Genomic DNA, 21,238 nt, shown 5'->3' on the forward strand with positions numbered 1-21,238 from the left:
AATGCTAAAGGTAACAACTCATGAAGTTGGAATATTACCTTTGTATGCCTTTAATTAAACACTTATTTTTTATTTTGTGGTTCCCATTTTGTGTTTTAGAGCCAATAATCATTTCCAAGCTTCAAATACTGTGGCAGGCTCTTGGAAAGCTCTTAGACCTTGGTTTTGTGCCCACAGATCCTGAAGGGCCTGTTGAAGAGATTTTTATGGGAGACACCTGGTTGAGGGCATTACTGGCTCCTTTGTCCCAACTCCCGACCCCTCCCTATTCATGGTCACCTGTGGTTGTACTGAGGGCAGTGCCCTGTGACAATATCTGCAGATGTAGTCACCAGAATTTATCTCCTATTTCCTCCCTCAGCCACTGTAACAGTGGGAAGCTTATTTTGTTCACTGTTGCATCCAGCCTAGGAGAGCACCAGGCACACATCACAAGTGTTCAGTGTCAGTATTGGTGAGATGCAGTCGCCTCTAGGAAACAGCATCAGTGGTAGATAAACGGGGCTCCAGCTGCACCTTTATCGTTTGACTGGGGTATAATGAGAATGTATTCATTTATTACCCTTCTAATTAAGAAATAATATAATTTCACAGTGAGATATCACCTCACACCCATCAGGATGGCTACCATCCATAAAACAGAAATAACAAGTGAGGATGTGAAGAAATTGGAACCCTGTGCAGTGCTGGTGAAAATGGGAAATGGTACGGCCACTGTGGAAAACAGAGTGGTGGTTCCTCAAAAGATTGAAAATAGAATTATCCTATGATCCAGCAATTGTACTTCCAGATGTATACCCCAAAGAATTTAAAGCAGGTTCTCAAAGAGGGATTTGCACAACCATGTTCATAGCCGCATTATTCACAATAGCCAAAAGGTGGGTGCAACTCGTCTATCAACAAGTAAATGGATAAACAAAACACAGTATACACATAAAATTGAATGTTGTTTGGCCTTAAAAAGGAAGAAAATCCAATCACATGTTCCAACATGGATAAACTTTGAGGAAATTGTGCTAAGTGAAATAAGCCAGTCACAAAAGGACAAATACTCTGTGACTCCACTTACCCGACTGGAATAGTCAAACTCACAGGCAGAAAGTAGAAGAGTGGCTTCCAGGGGCTAGGGAGGAGAGGGGGCTGGGGAGTTATTGATTAATAAGTATAGTTTCAGTTTTTCGAGATGAAAACGTTCTGGACATTGATTGTACAACAACATGAATACACTTAACAATACTGAACAGTACACTCAAAATGGTTAAGAAGATGGTAAATTTTATGTTAAGCATATTTTGCCACAATTAAACAAATTTCAATAATATAATTCTAAAAGTAAATGGGTTGGAATGTAATTGTGAGCATGGAAGACTTTTTTAAACAAAACAGTGTTTTCCCCCCCCCCACAAAACAGTGATAAACAGACTTGGCTAGGTAAATATTTTAAATTTCTATGATAAAAGAAAACACAAAGTAAAAGACAAATGATAGGCTGGGAGAAAATATTTACATATAGAGGTTGGGCAGTATTGATCATAAAAAATCTATTGTGTGGGAGCAGGGGAGTGTAGTGGATTTAATTAGAAATAAAATAACTAAAGTTAACAAATTTAGAGGAGACACTGGAAGAAGCAAACAAGATAAGTAGGAGGCCACAGAGTGTTGATGTTTTTGTAATCACCAGAGTGATGGAGCCAAGAATCCAACTATTCAAGCCAACAGCACTGTGCAAGTACCACTCCAGATGTGCTCCATCACAGGCCCCCTCCCCCATGCAAATGAGGCAAGTAAGACCTGGAAGGGGTTTGGTGAGAGTTTCTACAATGTCAAAGAATGGACTCACAAAGGAGTGGACTTAGGTTGTTAATAAGAGTCTGCACTAAGCCTGAAAGCTCAAAACTTTCTTGGGGACTGCAGGTCCACTGTATTTCCTGGGATGTGGTCACAGGGTAAAATGACCAAAGATGCCTCCCCGTCTTCCGCTTGGAGACACCTCTGCTTTTAAGCTCATTCTCCCGGTGACTCAGTGAGTTGGCTTGCGTTACTTGCTGTTGGTCAGCTTGTCACTGGTCGCCTTCCCTGCCTCTTGTTGCAGCTAGTGTGGGTCCCACCCACTCAAAAATACTTGGATGGGTGTAAGAAAGCATCAAAATTGTAGGATTACTACCCAGAATACAGAAAGACCTGCTATAACTCAATTAAAAAAGTACAAACAGCTCAATTTTAATGTGCATCAAATATGAACAAGAAACACACAGAGAAAGAAATGGCTACACATATATGAAAAGATACATCATTTCACTAATAATTAGAATAATTAAAACAACAATGAAGTATCATTTTCACCAATCAGATGGGCAAAAATTTGGAGTAGTAATATATGGTGTTGGTGAGGCTGCAGGAAAATGGAGACTCCATATGCTTTTGGTCAGAAGACACACTTGCCAAGCACAGTCTTCAGAGACCCAAATGTGGCTCACGTACCTCCGTGCGTCAAGGCTATATTCTGGCACTTCTTTCACCAGGGGCAGAATAGTGTCATTTTCATTGGATATCCTGCTATACAATGTATTTTACATTTAATTCTAATCAACCTGTAATTTAAATTTGTATAATCTTGAACAATCACTGGATTAAAGAAGAAAATCAAAAGGAAACAAAAAAATCTCAAGAGAAATAAAAACAAGAGCACCACTTATGGGATGCAGCAAAAGCAGCACTAAGAGGGACATTTAGAGCAATAAATGCCTATGTTATAAAAGAAAAAAGATCTCAAATAATCAACCTAACTTTATACCTCAAGGAACTAAACAAAGAAAAACAAACTAAACCCAAAGTTGGAAGGAAGGAAATGATAAAGATCTGAACAGAAATAAATCAAATAGAGAATAGAAAAACAACAGAAAAATCAATAAAACTAAGAATAGGGTTTTAAAAAAAATAAAATCAACAAACCCTTAGATTAATTAAGAATAATTAATTAAATAAAAATCAGATATGAAACAGGAAACATTACAACAGATGTCTCAGAAGTAAAAATAATTATAAGAAACTATTATGAAGAATTATATGTGACCAAATGGGATAACCTAGAAGAAATGGGTAAATCCTAGAAACATACAATCTACCAAGACTGAACCAAGAATAAATAGAAAGCCTGAGCAGATCAATAACACCTACCAACAAAGAAAAGTCCAGGACCAGATGGCTTCATGGCTGAATTCTAGAAACATTCAAAGAATGAATAGCAATTTTTCTCAAACTCTTCTAAAAAATAGAATGAGAGGGAATACTTCCAAACTCATTTTATGAGGCAAGTATCACCCTGATACCAAAGTCAGACAATGTACCACAAGAAAAGAAAACTATAAGCCAATCTCTGATGAACATAGATGCAAAAATCCTCAAGAAAATACTAGCAAACTCATCAAAAAGTTTATACACCATGACCAAGTGTAATTTATTCCTAGGATGTAAGATTGGTTTAACAGACAAAAATTAATCAATGTGATACACTGTATTAACTGAATGAAAGATAAAAACCACAGTATTACCTCAATACATGCAGAAGAAGCATTTGACAAAATTCAACATACATTCATGATGAACACACTCAATAAAACAGGTATAAAAAATTTCCTCCATACAATAAAAGCAATTTATAAAAGCCCATAAGCTAACATCATAATCCATGGGGAAAACTGAAAGCTTTTTCTTCAGGATCTAGTACAAGACAAGAAGGAAAACTCTGACTCCAAAAAACCTCCGCTGCCTTGCGGCATACCTCTTCAGGGGAAAGGCTAAGGGAGTAAACCCCAACAGAAAATCCGGAGTCGGAGTCCCTAAGGCGGTTCGACGTTGTAGTCAACACCGGCAACTCCTGCGGCGCACCTGAAGCCAAGCTGTATTGACTCCGTCTTTCCCTTGGACCCTTCAGCTGCGAAGAGAGGGGGGGTCTGCTGCATGGGCAACAGCAGACCCTCCATATCACCCTGCCCAGGCTCTGTAGCTTCAGCTTCACTGGAGAGGACACTCCAGCGTCATCGCAAGATGTCGATTCAACACGGGAGGAGACAGATACCGTGTCACTCCCGAGTCGGACTGCACAACCATTCTCGGCGGTGCAGATAGACTCTTAAGAAGCTACACCATCGTCTCTCGAGACGGACGGCTGTCAACAACAACATTTTAAAGAACCCCAGCTGGTTTGGCTCAGTGGATTGAGCGTCGGCCTGCGAGCTAAGTGTCGCTGGTTCGATCTTCCAGTCAGGGCACATCAGAGAAGGAAAACTCTGACTCCAAAAAACCTCCGCTGCCTTGCGGCATACCTCTTCAGGGGAAAGGCTAAGGGAATAAACCCCAACAGAAAATCCGGAGTCGGAGTCCCTAAGGCGGTTTGACGTTGTAGTCAACACCGGCAACTCCTGCGGCGCACCTGAAGCCAAGCTGTATTGACTCCGTCTTTCCCTTGGACCCTTCAGCTGCGAAGAGAGGGGGGGTCTGCTGCATGGGCAACAGCAGACCCTCCATATCACCCTGCCCAGGCTCTGTAGCTTCAGCTTCACTGGAGAGGACACTCCAGCGTCATCGCAAGATGTCGATTCAACACGGGAGGAGACAGATACCGTGTCACTCCCGAGTCGGACTGCACAACCATTCTCGGCGGTGCAGATAGACTCTTAAGAAGCTACACCATCGTCTCTCGAGACGGACGGCTGCCAACAACAACAACAACAAGACAAGGATGCCAACTCTAGCCACACGGTCATTATTTTTTTAAAATTAAACAATACAGAAATATAAAGACTAAAAACTTAAAGAACCATTACTCCCACCAATGCCATTTCCTTCCCCAGAAGTATGGTAATATCCTTTTAGAGCTTTTTCTATATTTAATCACACACACACACATACACACGCACATACACTGACCAGGTTACACTATACATACTGTTCTACATCTTGCTTTTGTCACAGAGCAGTTCATAGATTGTACAGTATTATATATAATTATAATAATTTTTCATTAATTAACCATTCTTGGAGTTTCACAGTACATGATCACAGCATCTGCTATTATGTAAAAAAAAAAAAAAAAAAAAAAAAAAAAACCAACTTAATTTTATTGTCCTTTTGCAACAGCTAAAGTATCCCAAACAATATGAAATGATTATAGTGACAGAAAAAAAGGCTCTATCCCTAACTTTAACAATAATGCCTTTGATGTAAATTTTAATGTTATCTATAGGGTTCAGATTTTTTTTTATCATGTTAATAGAGTACCTTTGTACACTAGTTGTTTTTAATCGAATGAATGTTAAGTTTTTCAATGTCAGTTGGCATCAATTGTAATGATAATAAGCCTTTTGTCTTGAGACATATTGATAGAGTTAATTTTATTAACAGATTTTCTAATAAAAAAACATTTTTGTATTTATGGTTCTGATGGACTTTTTTTATGGTGTACTAAATTAAATTTGGTAGTATTTCCATTAAGATTTTCATACATGATACTGTGATTGCCCTGTTTTTCTTTTTTCCCCTTGTCAATTGGTTTATGAAGCCCCACTTTCAGCTTACTTCCAAACCTCCTTTTAATTCTCAAGAGCCCAGCACAAACTGGTTTGATGCTCATCAAATTAGTTTCGTCTTCCTGGGAACACAGCTACTGCTCGCCAGTCACTTGCATGTGGTCGGTTCCCACCAAAAGCCAGGGCACAGAGTGGTGATGAGCGTGTTTGGAGCAGAAGGGCCTTTTTTTCTCTTCTCTCTCTTCTTCCTTCCACATCAACCATGCAGGTCATGGAGCTACAAGATGGGCAAGGCTTAGACCCTTCACTGCCTGGAAAAGAGTCTCCCAAGAGAACCACCCCACTTGGAGAACACACATGGGAACTTGTCAAGTTATTGAGACTTGAGGTGGTTTATTACAGCAACTAATACAATACAATATCATCTTGAAACATAGTTATATACCACATAACTGCCTTTGCTTAAGGATAGACCACATCTGCAACAGTGGTCCCTTAAGAGCATACAGTGAATGGTTCAGCAGAAGCTTTGGCAGACTTCCACAAGCTCCTGAAAAAGTTTGAAAACATGGACCCCAACATCGAGAGGTTTTCACTAATGGGACTGTTCATGCATTATCTGCTTGTAAGTGAATCTATGATGGAAAACAAAGCAACAAGCCACCACGGACATATTGCTGAAAAGTGACACCTCCTCAAAGAGAGCCTCAGGCAGATCCTCCAGGGGCTGTCCCCAGAGAAAGTAGGTTATCACAGGAGGTAACAACTGCAGCCACGGTCCCCGCAGACCATCCGGTAGGGTCCAGACCTGGAAGTGGAAGACACTTATGTGGGTGATCCTGACGCTTTGTAGATCTAAGCTAAAATGTGGGTTTGTGTCTTAGTTTTTTATAAATTTTTTTATAATTTATTTCTTTGTTTTTTTGTTTATTTATTTTATTTTTAGAGAGAGGGGAAAGGAGAAAGAGAGGGAGAGAAACATCACTGTGTGGTTGACTCTCACTCGTGCCCCCAACTGGGGATCTGACGTGCAACCTAGTCATGTGTCCTGACTGGGAATCGAACCAGCGACACTTGGCTTGCAGGCCAACGCTAAATCCATTGAGCCACAGCAGCCAGGTTGTGTCTTAGTTTTTAACACTTAAATAGTTAAAAAGTAAAAAAAAAAAAAAGAAAAAAAATGTTTAAGTAGAAAAAAAAGCCTATAGAGTATGAATATAAAGAAGGAAAACATTTGTGCATAGCTGTACAATGTGTTTGTGTTTTAAGCTGGGGTTTTAAAGTAAAAATGTTACAGTAAGCTAAGGTTAATTTATTATTGAAGAAAAAAAATTTTTTTAATAAACTGAATGGATACTAAGTGTGCAGTGTTCATAGAGTCTAGGGTCGTACACAGTGATGTCCTAGGCCTTCACAACCACTCACCACTCACTCACAGCCTCACCCAGAGCAACGTCCATCCTGCAAGCTCCATTCACGGTAGGTACCCCATTCAGGTGCACCGTTTCTCATCTTTTCTATCATATTTTTACTGTACCTTTGCTGTTTAGGTATGTTTAAATACACTAATATCATTGTGTTACAAGTGCCTGAAGTATTCTGTACAGTAACGCACTGTACAGGCTTGTAGCCTATGAGCAATAGGTAGGTTATACCATCTAGGTTTGTGTTCACACACTATGATGTTGGCACAATGACAGAACTGCCTAACAATGCATTTCTCATTTCCCATCGTTAAATGACACATGACTGCATTTAATGTAATTTGTCTGCATGGTTCCACTTATGTGAAATGTAAAACATATATAAAATGGAATATAACATAGATAAAAAGTGGCTTTGTTCCCCTGTCTGGTGTGGCTTAGTGGATTGAGCACCAGCCTGCAAACCAAAGAGTCACTGGTTCGATTCATGATCAGGGTACATGCCTGGGTTGTGGGTTAGGTCCCCAGTTGGGGGTGTTCAAAAGGCAACCACACATTGATGTTTCTCTCCCTCTCTTTCTCCCTCCCTTTCCCTCTCTCTAAAAATAAATAAAATATTTTTTAAAGTGCTTTTGCCATACCCAATACTCTATTGTGGACCTAGCAACTATGCTAGATCTGTATGGCGAGATAATATTTTTTGAGATATTAACCTAATTTTTTCCTGATATTTCCTCCTCCACCTTTTAAAGCTGATAATTGTCTCAGAGGGAGAATGAGAAAGGACAGAAAACAGAATATATTATGCTTATTGGTCTCCAACAATCTAAATCCATTAGGAGATTTTGAAAGATGACTCAGGGGCAAATATCAGGAAGGAGGAGGAGGAGGGGAGCCCTGGCCCGGTGGTTCAGTTGGTCGGAGCATTGAAATAGATTGCAGGTTCCATCCCTGGTCCAAGGAGTACTGGAAGCAACTGATGGGTGTTTCCCACATTGATGTCTCATCTCTCTGTCTCTGTCTCTGTCTCTCTCTCTCTCCATTCCTCTCTCTTTCTCTCTCAAATCAATAAACGTATCCTTAGGTGAGAATTTTTTTTAATGTATTAAGGAAGAGAGGAAGGGAGAAAGCAAGGTTAAAGCAAGGTTCACTCAGGGAGGGAGGAGGAGGAGAGCTGGGGAGAGCAAGACTTCTGTGATTCTCAGACAGCCCTCATCTCCCGGGGAAGACAGGGAGACCCCAGAGAGGGACGGTGATGGGTGGCGAGGGTGAAGATTCTCAAGACTCTCCTGCAAGGTACAGGAAGAGCACCCAGAGGGGAGGGGTACACAGGCAGAAGAGAATGTCTCACCTGCATGCTCCATCCTGGCCTCGGACCACCTGATTCCATAGACGCACCAAGGACGTGACTATGTAACTCCAGAGCGAAGTGGTGGTTCAGAAGCGGGGAGCCTTCTCCTCAGGTTGGCATTACACAGGTTCCCCCAAGGAAAGGAGGGAAACCCCAGGTTGATTGTGCCAGGCTCTGGGGATCAACAAGGAGAGAAACATACCCCTTTGGGGAGCTTACCATCTTTATTGGACTTCTTGTCACCCTGCGGGCTGAGGGGCTTCGAGTGGGGTGGACACGGTGAGGGGGTGCGTGGGTGGGTGCGCTCTGGATGGGATGGGAGCTATATATAGGGCTGCCTCTGCTGAGCCCGCGGGACTGGCTGGAAACGGCCAGCTCAGGGGAAAAGCCGGGGTGTGTGAACCGGGCCGGCAGGAGTGGCAGCGCCCCCACCCGACTGCCCCTGCTCCCAGGCCCGGTTTCAGGGCTGGTCAGGCGGCCAGCAGGGGGCGCAAGAGGACCGGCAATGTCGCGGGGGTGGGTTTGTGATCCCCGGACGCCACCTCACCAAAGACCGCACCCCACCCCTGCGGCTCGGGCTCCCAGACCCGGAGCAGAGCGAGGCGCGGCCGGCGTGGGCCGGGGAGCCCGGCGTTACTTCCGGGGGCGCCTGCCTCGCACACAGGGTCTCAAACCAAGATGCTGAACCTCAAGCCAAATGAGCGTACGCGCAACGCCCTGTCGGAATCAAGGCAGGCAGCCAGCCATCCTAAAGTGAACACGTACCTTGGTTTGGCATTTCATCGTTTAATATTCTGCCAACCTCGAATGATGGCATGTTACCCTCTGAGGGGCCTGGCTCCGCCCCCCCCCCCACACACACACCTACACCTCCTTCGCCCACCTCGTGGTTCTCCTCCCATCCTCCACTGGACCCAAGCTTCTCTGTGCGCCCCCAGCCCTGCCTCAGCGAAGGACCTCCCTTCCTTCCCTCCTTTTCGTCTCGGCCACCTGTCCCAGGTGCGGCAAGCACCCCCCCACCCCTCCCGAAACCCCAGACCCTGCCTCCCAGCCCTGGACACCTAACTCCTCTCCAAAGTCCTGAGCGATGAATGCTGCAGCAGAGAGCAGAACGCCAGCCAAAGTGCGGTCAGCGGAGGCAGGGGTCAGAGGGCAAAGCCTGAGATTCTCTGGTGGCCACAGAACCAGGAGACCTGTTGCTAGGTAACCAGCTCTCAGATGACTACTGATCTCAGGCTTCAGACGTCTTCCCAGGAGTATCTCAGACACCCATCCTCTGTGGACCCCAAAAAGCAGGCAGAAAGGAGAAGCAGGAGCCCAGTCACTCCTGAGCCACCTGAGGCTCCACCACCCACTGTTGCTGAAGATTCAGCTGCCCGGGCCATTGGGTCGCTGCCACCATGAATCTAGGCATCATGGAGGAGGAGGATCTGGCCGAGTACTTCCGGCTACAGTATGGGGAGCGGCTGCTGCAACTGCTTCAGTGAGTGTCAGGGTCTGAACCGTCCTGTGCCTGGGACCTCATACCTTCCTGCCCGGGCCCCACGCCCAACCACTCCTACTCCTATTGCCCAGTGTCCCAAGTCACCCACCCCCATCATACAGATTCCCACCGTTATCACCTGCTTCACCTGCTCCCCAGACATCAACACAGCTCTCCCTCTCCACAGACCATTCCTTTCACTCAACTGGGGACAGGCTCCCTTCCCTCCCCATGGCTTTCCATCTCCACGGGTTACTCCCAGGTCCCTCTTGCTCTTGTCTTGGTCAGGAAGTTTCCCCACATCGAGGAACAGTCAGAGTCCCCATCTGTCCAGCTGCTGGAGAAGAAAAAGGAGGCCAAGATCATGCACCATGCTATGTTGCAGAAGAAGGAGGTGGGGGACTGGAGGTGGGGTAAAGGAAGGGCCACAGGAACAGCCCTTCTTTTTGTGGGTGGCGGTGGCTAGCGCCAGGAGTCCTGGATGGTGGCTCTTGCTCCCTCTGCAGAGACAGAAACTATCTGAGTCTTGGGGGACTGGTGTCCTGGGATGCTTTGCTCTGAACCAGGCACCGGTGGACTGGTGGACTGGTGGAACGTGGGAGGCCTGGGGATCGAGATGCTTGGGCAGGGGATACTGTGGCCTTCCTTGGTACCCATATCAGAGGCTCTCCTGACCTCTCTGCTCCGCCTACCCCAAGGAATTTCAGCGTAAAATGGAAACTCTGAACCTGCGCTGGGAGGAACTGGGCGTCAAGGAAGCCCAGCTGAATGCACACATTCAGAAGTTTGAACAATTCATCCAGGTACTCCCGCACCTTGTTCTTCTCTTCCTCCTCCTTCTCCTCTTCCTCCTTCCTTTTGCTGACTCCTCACCCTGGATTAGATGTCTCTTAAGTGCTCAATAATGCCTGACACTTCTCCCTTCATCCCCCCGCTTACTTGCTGTTTGTAGTTTCTTGTTCACCTATCAGTCACTGCTCCTTCTAGATTTCCATTTATTATTTCCTTGCTCATACCTGAGGCACACAATTTATCTAATGAATGAATGAATGAGTGAGTGAATGAATGAATGAATAAGGTATGGTCAGGGTTAGGCACTTGGAGATTCAAAACGAATCAGACAGTCCCCCCAACTCACCCACCTCTCCCTCCTAGCACTGAGGGTCCTGGGAGGGGGTGGATGAAGGACCAGGTACTAAAGTTTGTTCTAAGGCAACTCCTCTCAACTGGTCCTTTGAGGAGTGATTTAACCATTTTAAAATCCAGATTTCTCCACAAAGGAAGGGCTGGCCCAGCTGCAGGGAGTAATCACTGGCCTCTGCTACAGGGGAGTCCTACTTTTAAGCATCTTCTGTCTTGCTCTGTGCCTAACCCAAGTGGAAAAGAAGCTGATGGGCCAGGCATATTGTCCAGAGGTCTGGTTCTTACTGACCAGAGAAAAAGCGAGTACAGGGTTGGGGCAGCGGGAAGTTGGGGTTCCAGTGGCATAAGAATCCTGGAAAGCTTGTTACACATACAGACCTAGAACTCCTCTGTATTTGCTGTCAGCAGGCCTGAAGTCAGGCCCAGGCAATTACATTTTTAAAAGTTCCTTGGGGGATTGTGATGCACAGCTGGACTTGAAAACTACTGGTTTAGGGCCCTTCAGTTCTCTCCTGGGCTTACAGGGCACAATGAAACGCTCTGTGTGCCTTCTGCACATGTCCCCAAATACCCTCACCATCCATGGGGAACCCCAGGAGCCCCTGGAGAGGGAAAGGAGCCACACAAGTGTGTTGTGAGGGTTGGATTCGCCCTCTAAAGTTCGGGGGAGGGCTTTGCAGAAGGAAGGAGAAGGGGGCTCGGCCTGGTTGCAGTAGCTGAGCCTCATGTCTTTTTCTGGGCATCAGACTGCCTGCGTCATCTCCTCCCGCCTGAGCCCACGGCCGGTCTGAGCTGCCAGCTTTGTGCTCTCTGGAACGGCCTTGCCCCCAGACTCTTGGGAGCTGGCCTGTCACCCGCCTCATCTCCCTGTGGCTGGAGCACCCTTGCCCCAGCTTTTGAAAGGAAGAGAGGGGCTACTGTCTCTCATTTCTACAGTTGGAGATACTGAGGCACGAAGGACCAAGTCGGGAGAAAATTCGGGCCTCGGGCATTCTTGCCCCCATGATGATCCCAGGGTGACCTGAGCTTAGCAGACAGACGCCCTGTGTTGGGGCGCCGCTAGCCCAGGCCCCGGCAGGGGCAGGGCGAGTGCCTGACAGACACCCCCTCCCTGGCCCCAGGAGAATGACCAGAAACGGATCCGCGCCCTGAAGAAAGCCAACAAGGAGAGGGAACTCAAGAGGCAGCGCATGCGCGAGCTGGCCAAGTCCAAGCAGGAGATGGCGGCCCTGCGGCTGCAGCACCAGCGGCTGAGCAGAAAGCTGCAGAGCTACTCCATCTTCAACAAGTACCTGGAGAAGGTGGTGGAGAACTCCGAGGTGAGTGGGGGCAGGGCGAGTGCCTTCCGCAGCCCCATCTCCCCTTGCCCAGGACCTGTGGCTAGGGGGCTTGGGGGCCCTCTGCAGGGATGGTCACCCTACTCAAGACATGCATCCAGCCCTGGAAGGCAGCTGCACAAGGCCCGTGGCCAGGGTTGGGGACCAGGTGGTGTATCTTGGTGTCTGTGAGTGACAGCTGTGTAAATATCTCTGTGTGGATGGTGTGAGGTGTGTGTTGGGGGAACGGGGTTTCTTTTTGCATGAACGATAAGCCTTGCCTGCCTCAGGATGTGGCCTGCTTCCATCCCTGCTTCCCCTGCCCACCTGGTGCTTTTGCTTACTTGAGAGTAAATAGGGAGGGGAAGGGAGAGAAACTGGAAAACACCCAACCTGTGCAGAGCTGGAGAGCTTAGTGGGCGCTGGGCAAGGTGCTGCGCACGCGTGACTCACTCCGTCCACGCATCTGCCCCGAGAGGAAAGCCCTCCATTGGATTACCATTGCAGAGGAGGAAATGCAGGCTCAGAGCGGTTAGGTAAACTGCTCAGGCTCGCCCAGCCGGAGCCCTTGCTTCTAACCGCTCCTCTGTGGGCCCCACTGACAACTGCTCTTCCTCAAGTTGCCCTGTGGCCAGCACTTCGGGGACTTCACCCTCTTCCCACCCACCCATCCTGCAGTCCAGCTGAGCCGTGAACAACACAGGTTTGAACTACGCAGTTCCACGTACACGTGCTTTTCTTCAGTAGACCATCAAAAAAACTCACAGACAAACCATGTAGCCTAAAACAGATGACACAAACTGGCGGTATTGATAAGTACAGTACAGTACTGTATATGTATTTCCTCTTCCTTTTGATTGTCATAACATTTCCTTTTCTCTAGCTGACTTTATTGTAAGAATGTGGTATATAATACCTGTAACATACCAAATATGTGTTAATCAACCGTTTATGTTATCAGCAAGGCTTGCAGTCAACAGTAGGCTATCAGTAGTTAAGTTTGGGGGGGGGGTCAGAAGTTATATGTGGATTTTCCACTGTACGGGAGGTCAGCACCCCTAACCCCTGCATGGCTCAAGGGTCGGGTGTATTTGACACTATTGACACTCCTCCTTTATACATATCTTTGCCCTTTCCTCTTGGACCCTCCCTCCCTCTCCTGCTTTCTTCCTCGGGCTCCTCTGGGGCTCCTCTTCCTAGCTCCTTCCTTAAATGTTCCTCAGGCCTTTGTTCCAGACCCTCCACTCCTCTCCCTGACCAATGCCCTGGGCCGCCTGTGGATGCCGCCCGAGCCGGTGGCCGTCCACCCTCCTTGCCCCATGCCCCATGTGACAAGGGCAGGTAGGACCCCTTCTGGGGGCAAAGTGAGGTTCGAGGCATGCCCTCTCAGCTGTAGAGCAGTGTCCCATGGGGGCTGCAGAGAGACAAGGGACGCACAGCTTTTTAAAGTGGCAGCAACTTCCTTATCGAACCACTAACCTACGTGATGTATGCCTGAGTCCCAAATTCGTGTATTGCCTCCATTCTAAGAAATCTGATAAATTATCCCTTTAATAATTGGGGGTTTTTTTTGAGGGGAGGGGAGACTGAGGGAAGACTACTATATTGAAGCAGCAGATAAATGATAAGAAAATAACACAAATTCAGAGCTGGTAGAATGTGTATCTTAGAACTGAGGAGACTGGCCTGCCTCTCGCGTGCAGTCCTGAGCTCAGGCTGCACCTAATTTTCGAGTCCACAACTCACCTCCTCCGCTTCCTGTGATCCCCAGGCCAGCCTGCTGCTGGTGTGTCTGGTGCTGGTGAATGGCACGGCCACCCACCGACAGCCTCCCACCCACAGCCTCACCAGAACTTGAGACTCATCCTTGACTCTTCCTCCTTCCTCAACCCCCGCAGCCATCAATCAGCGGATCTGGTCTATTCTTCCTCCTAAGTATTTCTGGAATCCAGTCCCTGCCCCTTCCTCATCCAGACCACCAATGCACCTCATCTGGAGCTCAGCTTTGCCGTATTTCTGGCCACCAGCCTGCCCAGCATTCTACAGCCAGTGTGCACCCCCACCTCGGTCTCTTTCTTTCCTTCTTTCTTTGTTTCTTTCCAAATATTTTAAGCATACTGGAAAGTATAGAGAAATAGATAATAGCACCCAAGTACTCACCACAGCTTTGTCAAATCTTAATATTTGCCTCTATTTGCCCTCAACTCTTTCTTCTTTTTGTGCCTCCCTTGAACCTATTTTTCTTCCCCTCGGAGGTAATCGGATCTCTGATTTTCTAAGTTCTCATTCACATGCTTGTTTTTATTACTTTGGCAACATATTACACATCCATAAAATACAAATAGTGTTGCACATATTCTTTTGTGACTTACTTTTTCTGATCAATATTTTTTAAAGCCTTTTTATTATGGAAAATTTCAAACATATACAAAAATAGAGAGAATAGTCTATTGGATGCCCATTACTCATCACCTCATACCAACAATTATCAGCTCATAGTCAAATCCTCCAAACCTCCCACCTCTGCCACTTTGAAGCAAATTATACTTCTGCATCCATAAGTATTTCAGTATGTAACTCTAAAAGAGAAGAGCTCTTTTTTAATATAGTTGCAATGCATGATCACACCTAGTAAAAATTTGAAAGTAATTCCTTTATATCAAATATCCAGTTGATGTTAAAAATTCCCCCATTATTGCACAAATGCCTTCGGGACAGTTGGTTGGTTCTACAGGGTCCCACATTGCATTTGGATGATATGTTTCTCAAAGCACAGACATTATTATGCTGGTTCAAATAAGCCAAACATAAAAGGGAACATACTGTTTGGTTCCACTAATGAGTTTATAAACAGGTAAAATTAATCTTCGGTGATAGAAGTCACAGTTCTGATTTCCTTACTAAGAGGGGGCAGAAGACCCCTCTGGGAGGGCTGGAAATGTTGGGTCACCTCTTCTTCACATATAATTAGTGTATTAGCACAGGGAAAAGGACTTCATAAAGAGACTCTTCCCCTCATCCACTATTTGGTTACTGTGCAGCTAGTTAAATGTTCAATTCTTTATTACCATTTTCAAAATGAGTTGGTGTTCCAACACCCTCCAAAAGTGGCCTGTAATGTTATACTCATTATCAACTCATGGATTTTTTAACACGTTTGATATGTTTTAATCTTTTGCCTTTATTCTTACTGATGTTCAAAGTATCCCATGTTTGGACAGCGGGAGCCTCTTGAGTTGGCACCTAACTCCCTTTGCCACCAGCATTGACAGTGCATGTGGCAGCTCTGACGTGGCCTGTTTGTTTCTGCTTGTATGCTGCTGCATTATGTGCTGAGTGAGCTTCCAGATATAGAGACATGAAGTTCCCTCTCTGCTTTCTAAAACCCTTCGGTGGATGAAATCCATGTTCCTTCTCAGGGTTTACTGGGCACATTGTTTACTGCTCCAGGTCGATCTCTCCCTCCCCATCTTGAACTCAGGTCATTCACACTAACTTTTCTTGAGCCTCCTGAACATGCCACACACAGCCCACCATCTCTACCCAGGCCGTTCCCCCAGAAGTTCTCAACCCTAGAATCACCTGGCTGGGGTGCAAAATTCAGAGGCCAGGGACCACTTTAGACCTGTTTGTTAATCCAGCTATCTGGGGTGAAGCCTGCCAGGTGTCCTTTGTAAAGCTCCTCCCATGAGTCCAACATGCACGTGTACCCAACACATGGCCCATGGCCCATACCAACCCAAGAGGAGCAAGCAGCAGGACTGTAACGTCATCAGAGCCTCTGCCCCTTTGACCTTGGCCTAGGGGTCTCTACGAGGCCAAGGAACGTAGGCCGGAAGTTGGCGGGTAGCAGGGACAGCTGCGCTGGGCCCCAGGGCTGCTGTGCAGTGAACCGAGCCCCCCACCGCAGTTTGAAGAGATCCATGAGGTGATGGCGCGCTACAAGACGCTGGTGAGCATGCACGACGACCTCATGCAGTCGGCGCAGGAGGGCCAGGAGAAGATCGAGCGTGCCAAGGCGGGGCTGGCGCGCTACATGGAGGAGAAGGACGACGAGATCCTGCAGCACAACAACGAGCTGGCGCGCCTGCAGATGCGCTTCGACCGCGCCCGCAGTGATGTCATCCTCTGGGTGAGGAGCCATCTGGGCAGGGGGCTTCTGGGCGTATTGGGTGAATGAGTGAGGAACACACACACACACACACACACACACACACACACACACTGGTTGCGCTCACATCCCTCCCTCATCCTCTCTCCAGGAATCTCGCTGGGCACACATCCAGAACACTGCAGCCAAGAAGACCCTCTTGCTTGGCACTATTAAGATGGCAACGCTGAACCTCTTCCAGACCGTGAGCAAACAGCTGAAGGAGGCAACCTATGTGGCCCTGGAGGACACGCACAAACAGCTGGACATGGTAAGAAGAGGCACAGGGGCCTGCTGGGGTGTGTCTGATGAACCACGAGGGTCCTGGATTGGTTGAGCGGAGGAATGAACTGGATACAGTCATGGTTCTTAAATGTTAACAGGATCAGAATCACCTAGGGTCTGGGAAGTATTGCTGGGCCCCACCCCCCCGAGCCTCTGACTCAGTAGGTCCGAAGTGAGAACCCATGAATTTCCATTTTCAATAAGTCCCAGGTGATGGTGCTGATCTGGGTTCCACATTTTGAGAACCACTGCATTAAAGCTAAAACCCTGTTGAACCCAATCAACATGGATAGTAGCAGGGACTTACTATCAAACTCGTTGTGCAAAACAGTCTTATGAGATCTAATGAGTTCCCAAAGGCCTACGCCTTTTGTACCCTTTGGGAAAACAGAATATTGATGAGGAAGGAGGAGGTGAATCAGCAAGTTTAGGGAAGTGTTAGAGTCATATCAGTACCAATCTGAGATTTTTTTCTTTGAAGTAATTGAAAAGAAATAACCTTTTCACTGTATGATCCAAAATTATTTGATGCCATGTGCCACCTAAAATCATCTCACTTCTGAACAAAAGTAAACACATCCCATAATTTGGGAGCCTCTGCACCAGTAGGTACATTAGCCACACTCCTTGTGACAGGAAGAGAAACATGACCATTTATTTATTCCTCTGCTGTGAAATGGTAGAAAGTAAGCTCCTGAAAACTGATTTTTCTTTTGTTCCCTGCTGTATCCCCAGTGACCAGAACAATGCCTGCCGCATGGCAGGCACTCAGTAAGTATTTGTTGAGTGAAGATCAAACACAAGCTAAAAAGCAAGTGACTGAGAGGCATTTCCCTGTTTAACAACAACAAGAACAACAAAGTAAAGTCATGAAATATAACGGATTTCACCCACTGAATGGCCAGGAAGAAGGATTTCCCTAAACCGAAAAACCTGCCTGCTTCTTAAGGCATGTTAGAGCAGAACTGTTGATGGTCCAAAGACTGTAAAGGGAATTTGTAAGGAAGTTTGTTCTGAAGCAGCAATTCTCAAACTTTTTGATATCAGGATACCTTTACACTCTTAAATGTTATTGAAGACCCTCTAAGAGCTTCTGTTTATATTGGGTGTATCTACTGATATTTACCATATTAGAAACTCAAACAGAAAAATTAAAAATACTTAATTCATGTCCTGGCCAGTGCGGCTCAGTTGGCTGGAACATTGTTCCATCCGCCAAAAGGTTGGAGGTTCGATCCAGGTCAGAGTGCATACCTAGGTTTCGGGTTCAGTCCCTGGTTGGGGCATGAATGGGAGGCAACCAATCAATGTTTCTCTCTCACATGGATGTTTCTCTCTCACTCTCTCTCAAATCAATACACATTTTTTTAAATTTAATAATTTATTCATCTTAAAATGACAAGAAGCAAATGAACATAAATATCATTTTTAATGAAAAAATACATTAAAAATATTTTGTGGGGTGAGTGGTGTTACTTGACACTATAAATTCCCTTAGTGCTGGCTTCACAGAGGACAGGTGGACTCTCACAGCTGCTTTTGTCTCCATTCTGTTGTGACAGCCCACGTCATCAAAACACTCTACTCTGGCAAAAGCCACTGTGCACTCGTGAAGGAATAAGAGACAGAGAATATATTAGACTGTAAAAAGAGCCCTGGCCTTGCAGTGCCTCTCCCCAGCAGTGGGGTCTCATGGACCTGCCGAGGTCCTCAGGCCCCTTTCCTTCAGCTGCTGTAGAGAAAGGTGGGGCAGGAGGCGGTGATCTCCAGCTCCTTGCCCCTGCTGAGCGTTCCCTGCTTAGGTCACAGCCTCCAGTTCATCCACTCCAAATTCGGGGCTTTCTGACTCCCTTTCAACCTTGATCTGCCTCTATAGGAACACTTAATAAAGCCCTAATGTTATTTCAAAATATCCCACTTCAGCCCTGGCCAGGTGTTGGCGCCGTTGGTTATCACAGGAGGGGAAGGGGCTTCAAGAAGCCAGTCACAGGAAAACGGTGACTCCTTCCAGGCCATGCCTGGACATGCGCTGTTTGGGGTAGGATGGCCTGCTGCTGGGTGGGGTTAACTTGGGTCCCCCCACCTTGTTAGATCCAGCAGTTTATCCAGGACCTGTCGGACATCTGGGCGGAGGTCAAGAAGAAGGAGCAGCAGCAGATCCGGGTTTAAGAGGCAACCATGGCCAGAGACGGAGAGAGCATAAGCTCCAGGGGAGCTCGCAGTCCAGGCGGCCCAGGCCAGCCCTCTGGGACCCCAAGTGCTTTTTGCTGGCAGACACCCTCCCGTATATCCCCTTGGGCCTCAGTCCATCCCACCTTTGAAAACATTAAATTCTATAAGGAGTTTGTCGCTAAGTTCTTTCTTTGGTTATTTATTCATGGGGGAAGAGGGTCCATTGAGGAAAGAACCCCCCAAAGCACCCCCTCTTGAAGCTGGTCACTTAGGCTGCCCACAGTCTAGAAACCAAATCTCAGACCTAGTGTCTCCTAGGCTTTGGACTTGCACACTGAAGTGTTCACATGGGCAGCGGACAGGCAGGATAGGTATGTGGGACTACGTACTTTCCTCTGCCGTTTCAAACATGTTTTGAAGTTGGTTTTTCTAATTGGGGTGCAGAGGCTCACTAGGAGCTATGAAGGCAGATTTCCAAATCGGAGTTCCAACTCTCCCCTGACCCCAGGAGCAAGCCCTGGTGCCCCACCTGTGAACCCTGAAGCTACAGCACAGTGTCAGCAGCGCTGATGTAGGACTAGCAGGCAGGCTGCCCAATGATAGCGTTGGAGCAGCCTGGGATAATAGCCTACAAGCAGCAAAGCCAGACCGAGAACAGGTAAATGTGAAGTCTTACCCTTAGGGTCAAAAATGCAATTGCGCACTCCTAAGTCCTCAGTGGCAAACGCCAGGTCAGAGGTGGACAGAGGAAGCAGCATTTATTGAGCATACATTTAATGTTCATCATCCCGGGGAAAACTCTGGGCAGCACAGTTGTCCCTGTCTTACCTAGCAGGCCACTTGCCCGAGGACACTGGTACAGATGACAGGGTTGGGATTCACAGCAGGTCCACCTGCCTCGAGGCTGGGCACCCTCAGCCAGACTGCCTTCTAGAAGGCGGAGACACTGCTGCTGTCCCCTCCAAAGAAGGCTGAGGAGCAACCTGAACAAGGCTCCTTGTTTCCTCCATGCCCCTGTGATTCCAGAAGGGCTGCAGGGAGCCCCATTAGCTCCAGGTGCTGCTGCAGGCCCCCTCCTGGGATCCTGCCTCGGGCAGCAGTACCGCCTCGCCTTTGTATGCACCACCACACCACAGTGGTTCTCAACTCGGCCTCCACACCAGCAGCATCAACACCTGGGCCCTCAGTAGAAATGCGAATTCTCAGACCCCATCCCAGACCTGAGAATCAGAGACTCTGGACAGACCCCAGCCTGTCCCCAGTGTGGCCATTCAGGTGCACGCTCTGGTTGGAGAGCCACCACTGTACAGTGGACCAAACCTGGGCTCCTTCCATCTGCCCCGGGGGGCAGAGCAGCAGAACCGCAGAAGACAGAGGTTAGATAACGGACTTTGCTACAGGGTTGACCTTGGGCAGCAGTGGGCACTGGGTAAGCACTCTCCACAAAGCTGTCACCTTCACATTTGACACTGGGCCTTGCAGCCCACAGGGGGAGGAAGTTGGGAGAGAAATATGGGTGTAAAGTGAGGGAGATCAAGAGTGGGTGAGAATCCAGACGCACAAGCGGGGAATAGGCAGAAACCCATGGCAGTCCTTGTCATCTCCAAGCTTGCTGGTATGTGTGTCCCACAAAAGCCAGAATCCTTTTTTTTTTTTTAATTCTCACCTGAGGATATGTTTTTTTTATCAATTTTAGAGAGAGAGGGAGAGAAATAGAAAGAGAAACATTAATGAGAGAGAGAAACATTGATCGGTTGCCTCCTGTATGCACCCTGACTGGGGATCAAACCCACAACCGAGATATGTGCCCTGACCGGGTATCAAACCCATGACCTTTTGGGGTACAGGACAATGCTCCAAACAACTGAGGCACCCGGCCAGGGCAGGACCCTTCATCCTGAAACAGCACACACCCCAAGCCCAGGAACCTGAGCAGCTGAAGGAGGGTTGGGGACAGTTACAGGGATGAGGTGACAAGGGCAGCCGGCAGAGCAGCAACAGAATGTACAAGCCACAAAGTGGCTGCCACTTCACTTCCACCCCTAAACCTGAGATTCTGTGAGCCATCCCGTCCCCTCTGCAGAAACGCCTGGGGAAACAACTTCTGGGAGCTATAGTTCAGCCTAACCAAGCTGCCTGTCATGCCACCATTATCTCTGTTTCACAGGTGAGGAAAGGGGCGGGGGGGGGGGGGGACTGTTGGTCAGGGCCAAGGGAGGTCTCTATGAAAGGGGTGTGCGGAGAAGCGGGTTCTCGGGGTGGTGCTGAGGGGAATGGGTAGAGTCTCACTGGAAGGAGACTGCAGGGCCTTTCAGAAACAGGTTTGTGGGTGAAGGATATGCCTCTAAAATAACTTCCCCTTGCCTTTGATCCCCCTGGGCTGTGT

The 21,238-nt window shown here is 47.3% G+C and overlaps 1 protein-coding gene across 2 annotated transcripts; it reads left to right on the forward strand.

The window, feature by feature from the left end:
* The first annotated feature begins 9,703 nt into the window (after positions 1–9,703).
* Positions 9,704–18,984, forward strand: CCDC42 (coiled-coil domain containing 42). Of its 2 annotated transcripts, XM_090291764.1 has the most exons (7): positions 9,704–9,786; positions 10,075–10,180; positions 10,485–10,589; positions 12,051–12,248; positions 16,156–16,377; positions 16,508–16,666; positions 18,772–18,984. In XM_090291764.1, exons 1-7 carry the CDS (start codon positions 9,704–9,706, stop codon positions 18,847–18,849), a joined length of 951 nt encoding a protein of 316 aa, XP_090147890.1. In that variant the 3' UTR covers positions 18,850–18,984. The 2 variants fall into 2 exon arrangements, with proteins under 2 accessions (XP_090147890.1, XP_090147891.1); XM_090291765.1 differs by lacking the exon at positions 16,156–16,377.
* Positions 18,985–21,238: the final 2,254 nt, after the last annotated feature.

The sequence above is a fragment of the Furipterus horrens genome, unplaced genomic scaffold (genome assembly GCF_987537825.1).
Source record: "Furipterus horrens unplaced genomic scaffold, mFurHor1.1.pri manual_scaffold_11, whole genome shotgun sequence".
In the NCBI taxonomy this organism is placed as follows: Eukaryota; Metazoa; Chordata; class Mammalia; order Chiroptera; family Furipteridae; genus Furipterus; species Furipterus horrens.

Excerpts from the sequence above, each read along its gene's own strand:
- CCDC42 (XM_090291764.1), top strand. The coding sequence starts at position 9,704 with ATGAATCTAGGCATCATGGAGGAGGAGGATCTGGCCGAGTACTTCCGG. Across the intron at positions 16,378-16,507 it reads GCAGTGATGTCATCCTCTGG|GAATCTCGCTGGGCACACAT; the intron begins GTGAGGAGCCAT and ends TCCTCTCTCCAG. Across the intron at positions 16,667-18,771 it reads CGCACAAACAGCTGGACATG|ATCCAGCAGTTTATCCAGGA; the intron begins GTAAGAAGAGGC and ends CCACCTTGTTAG.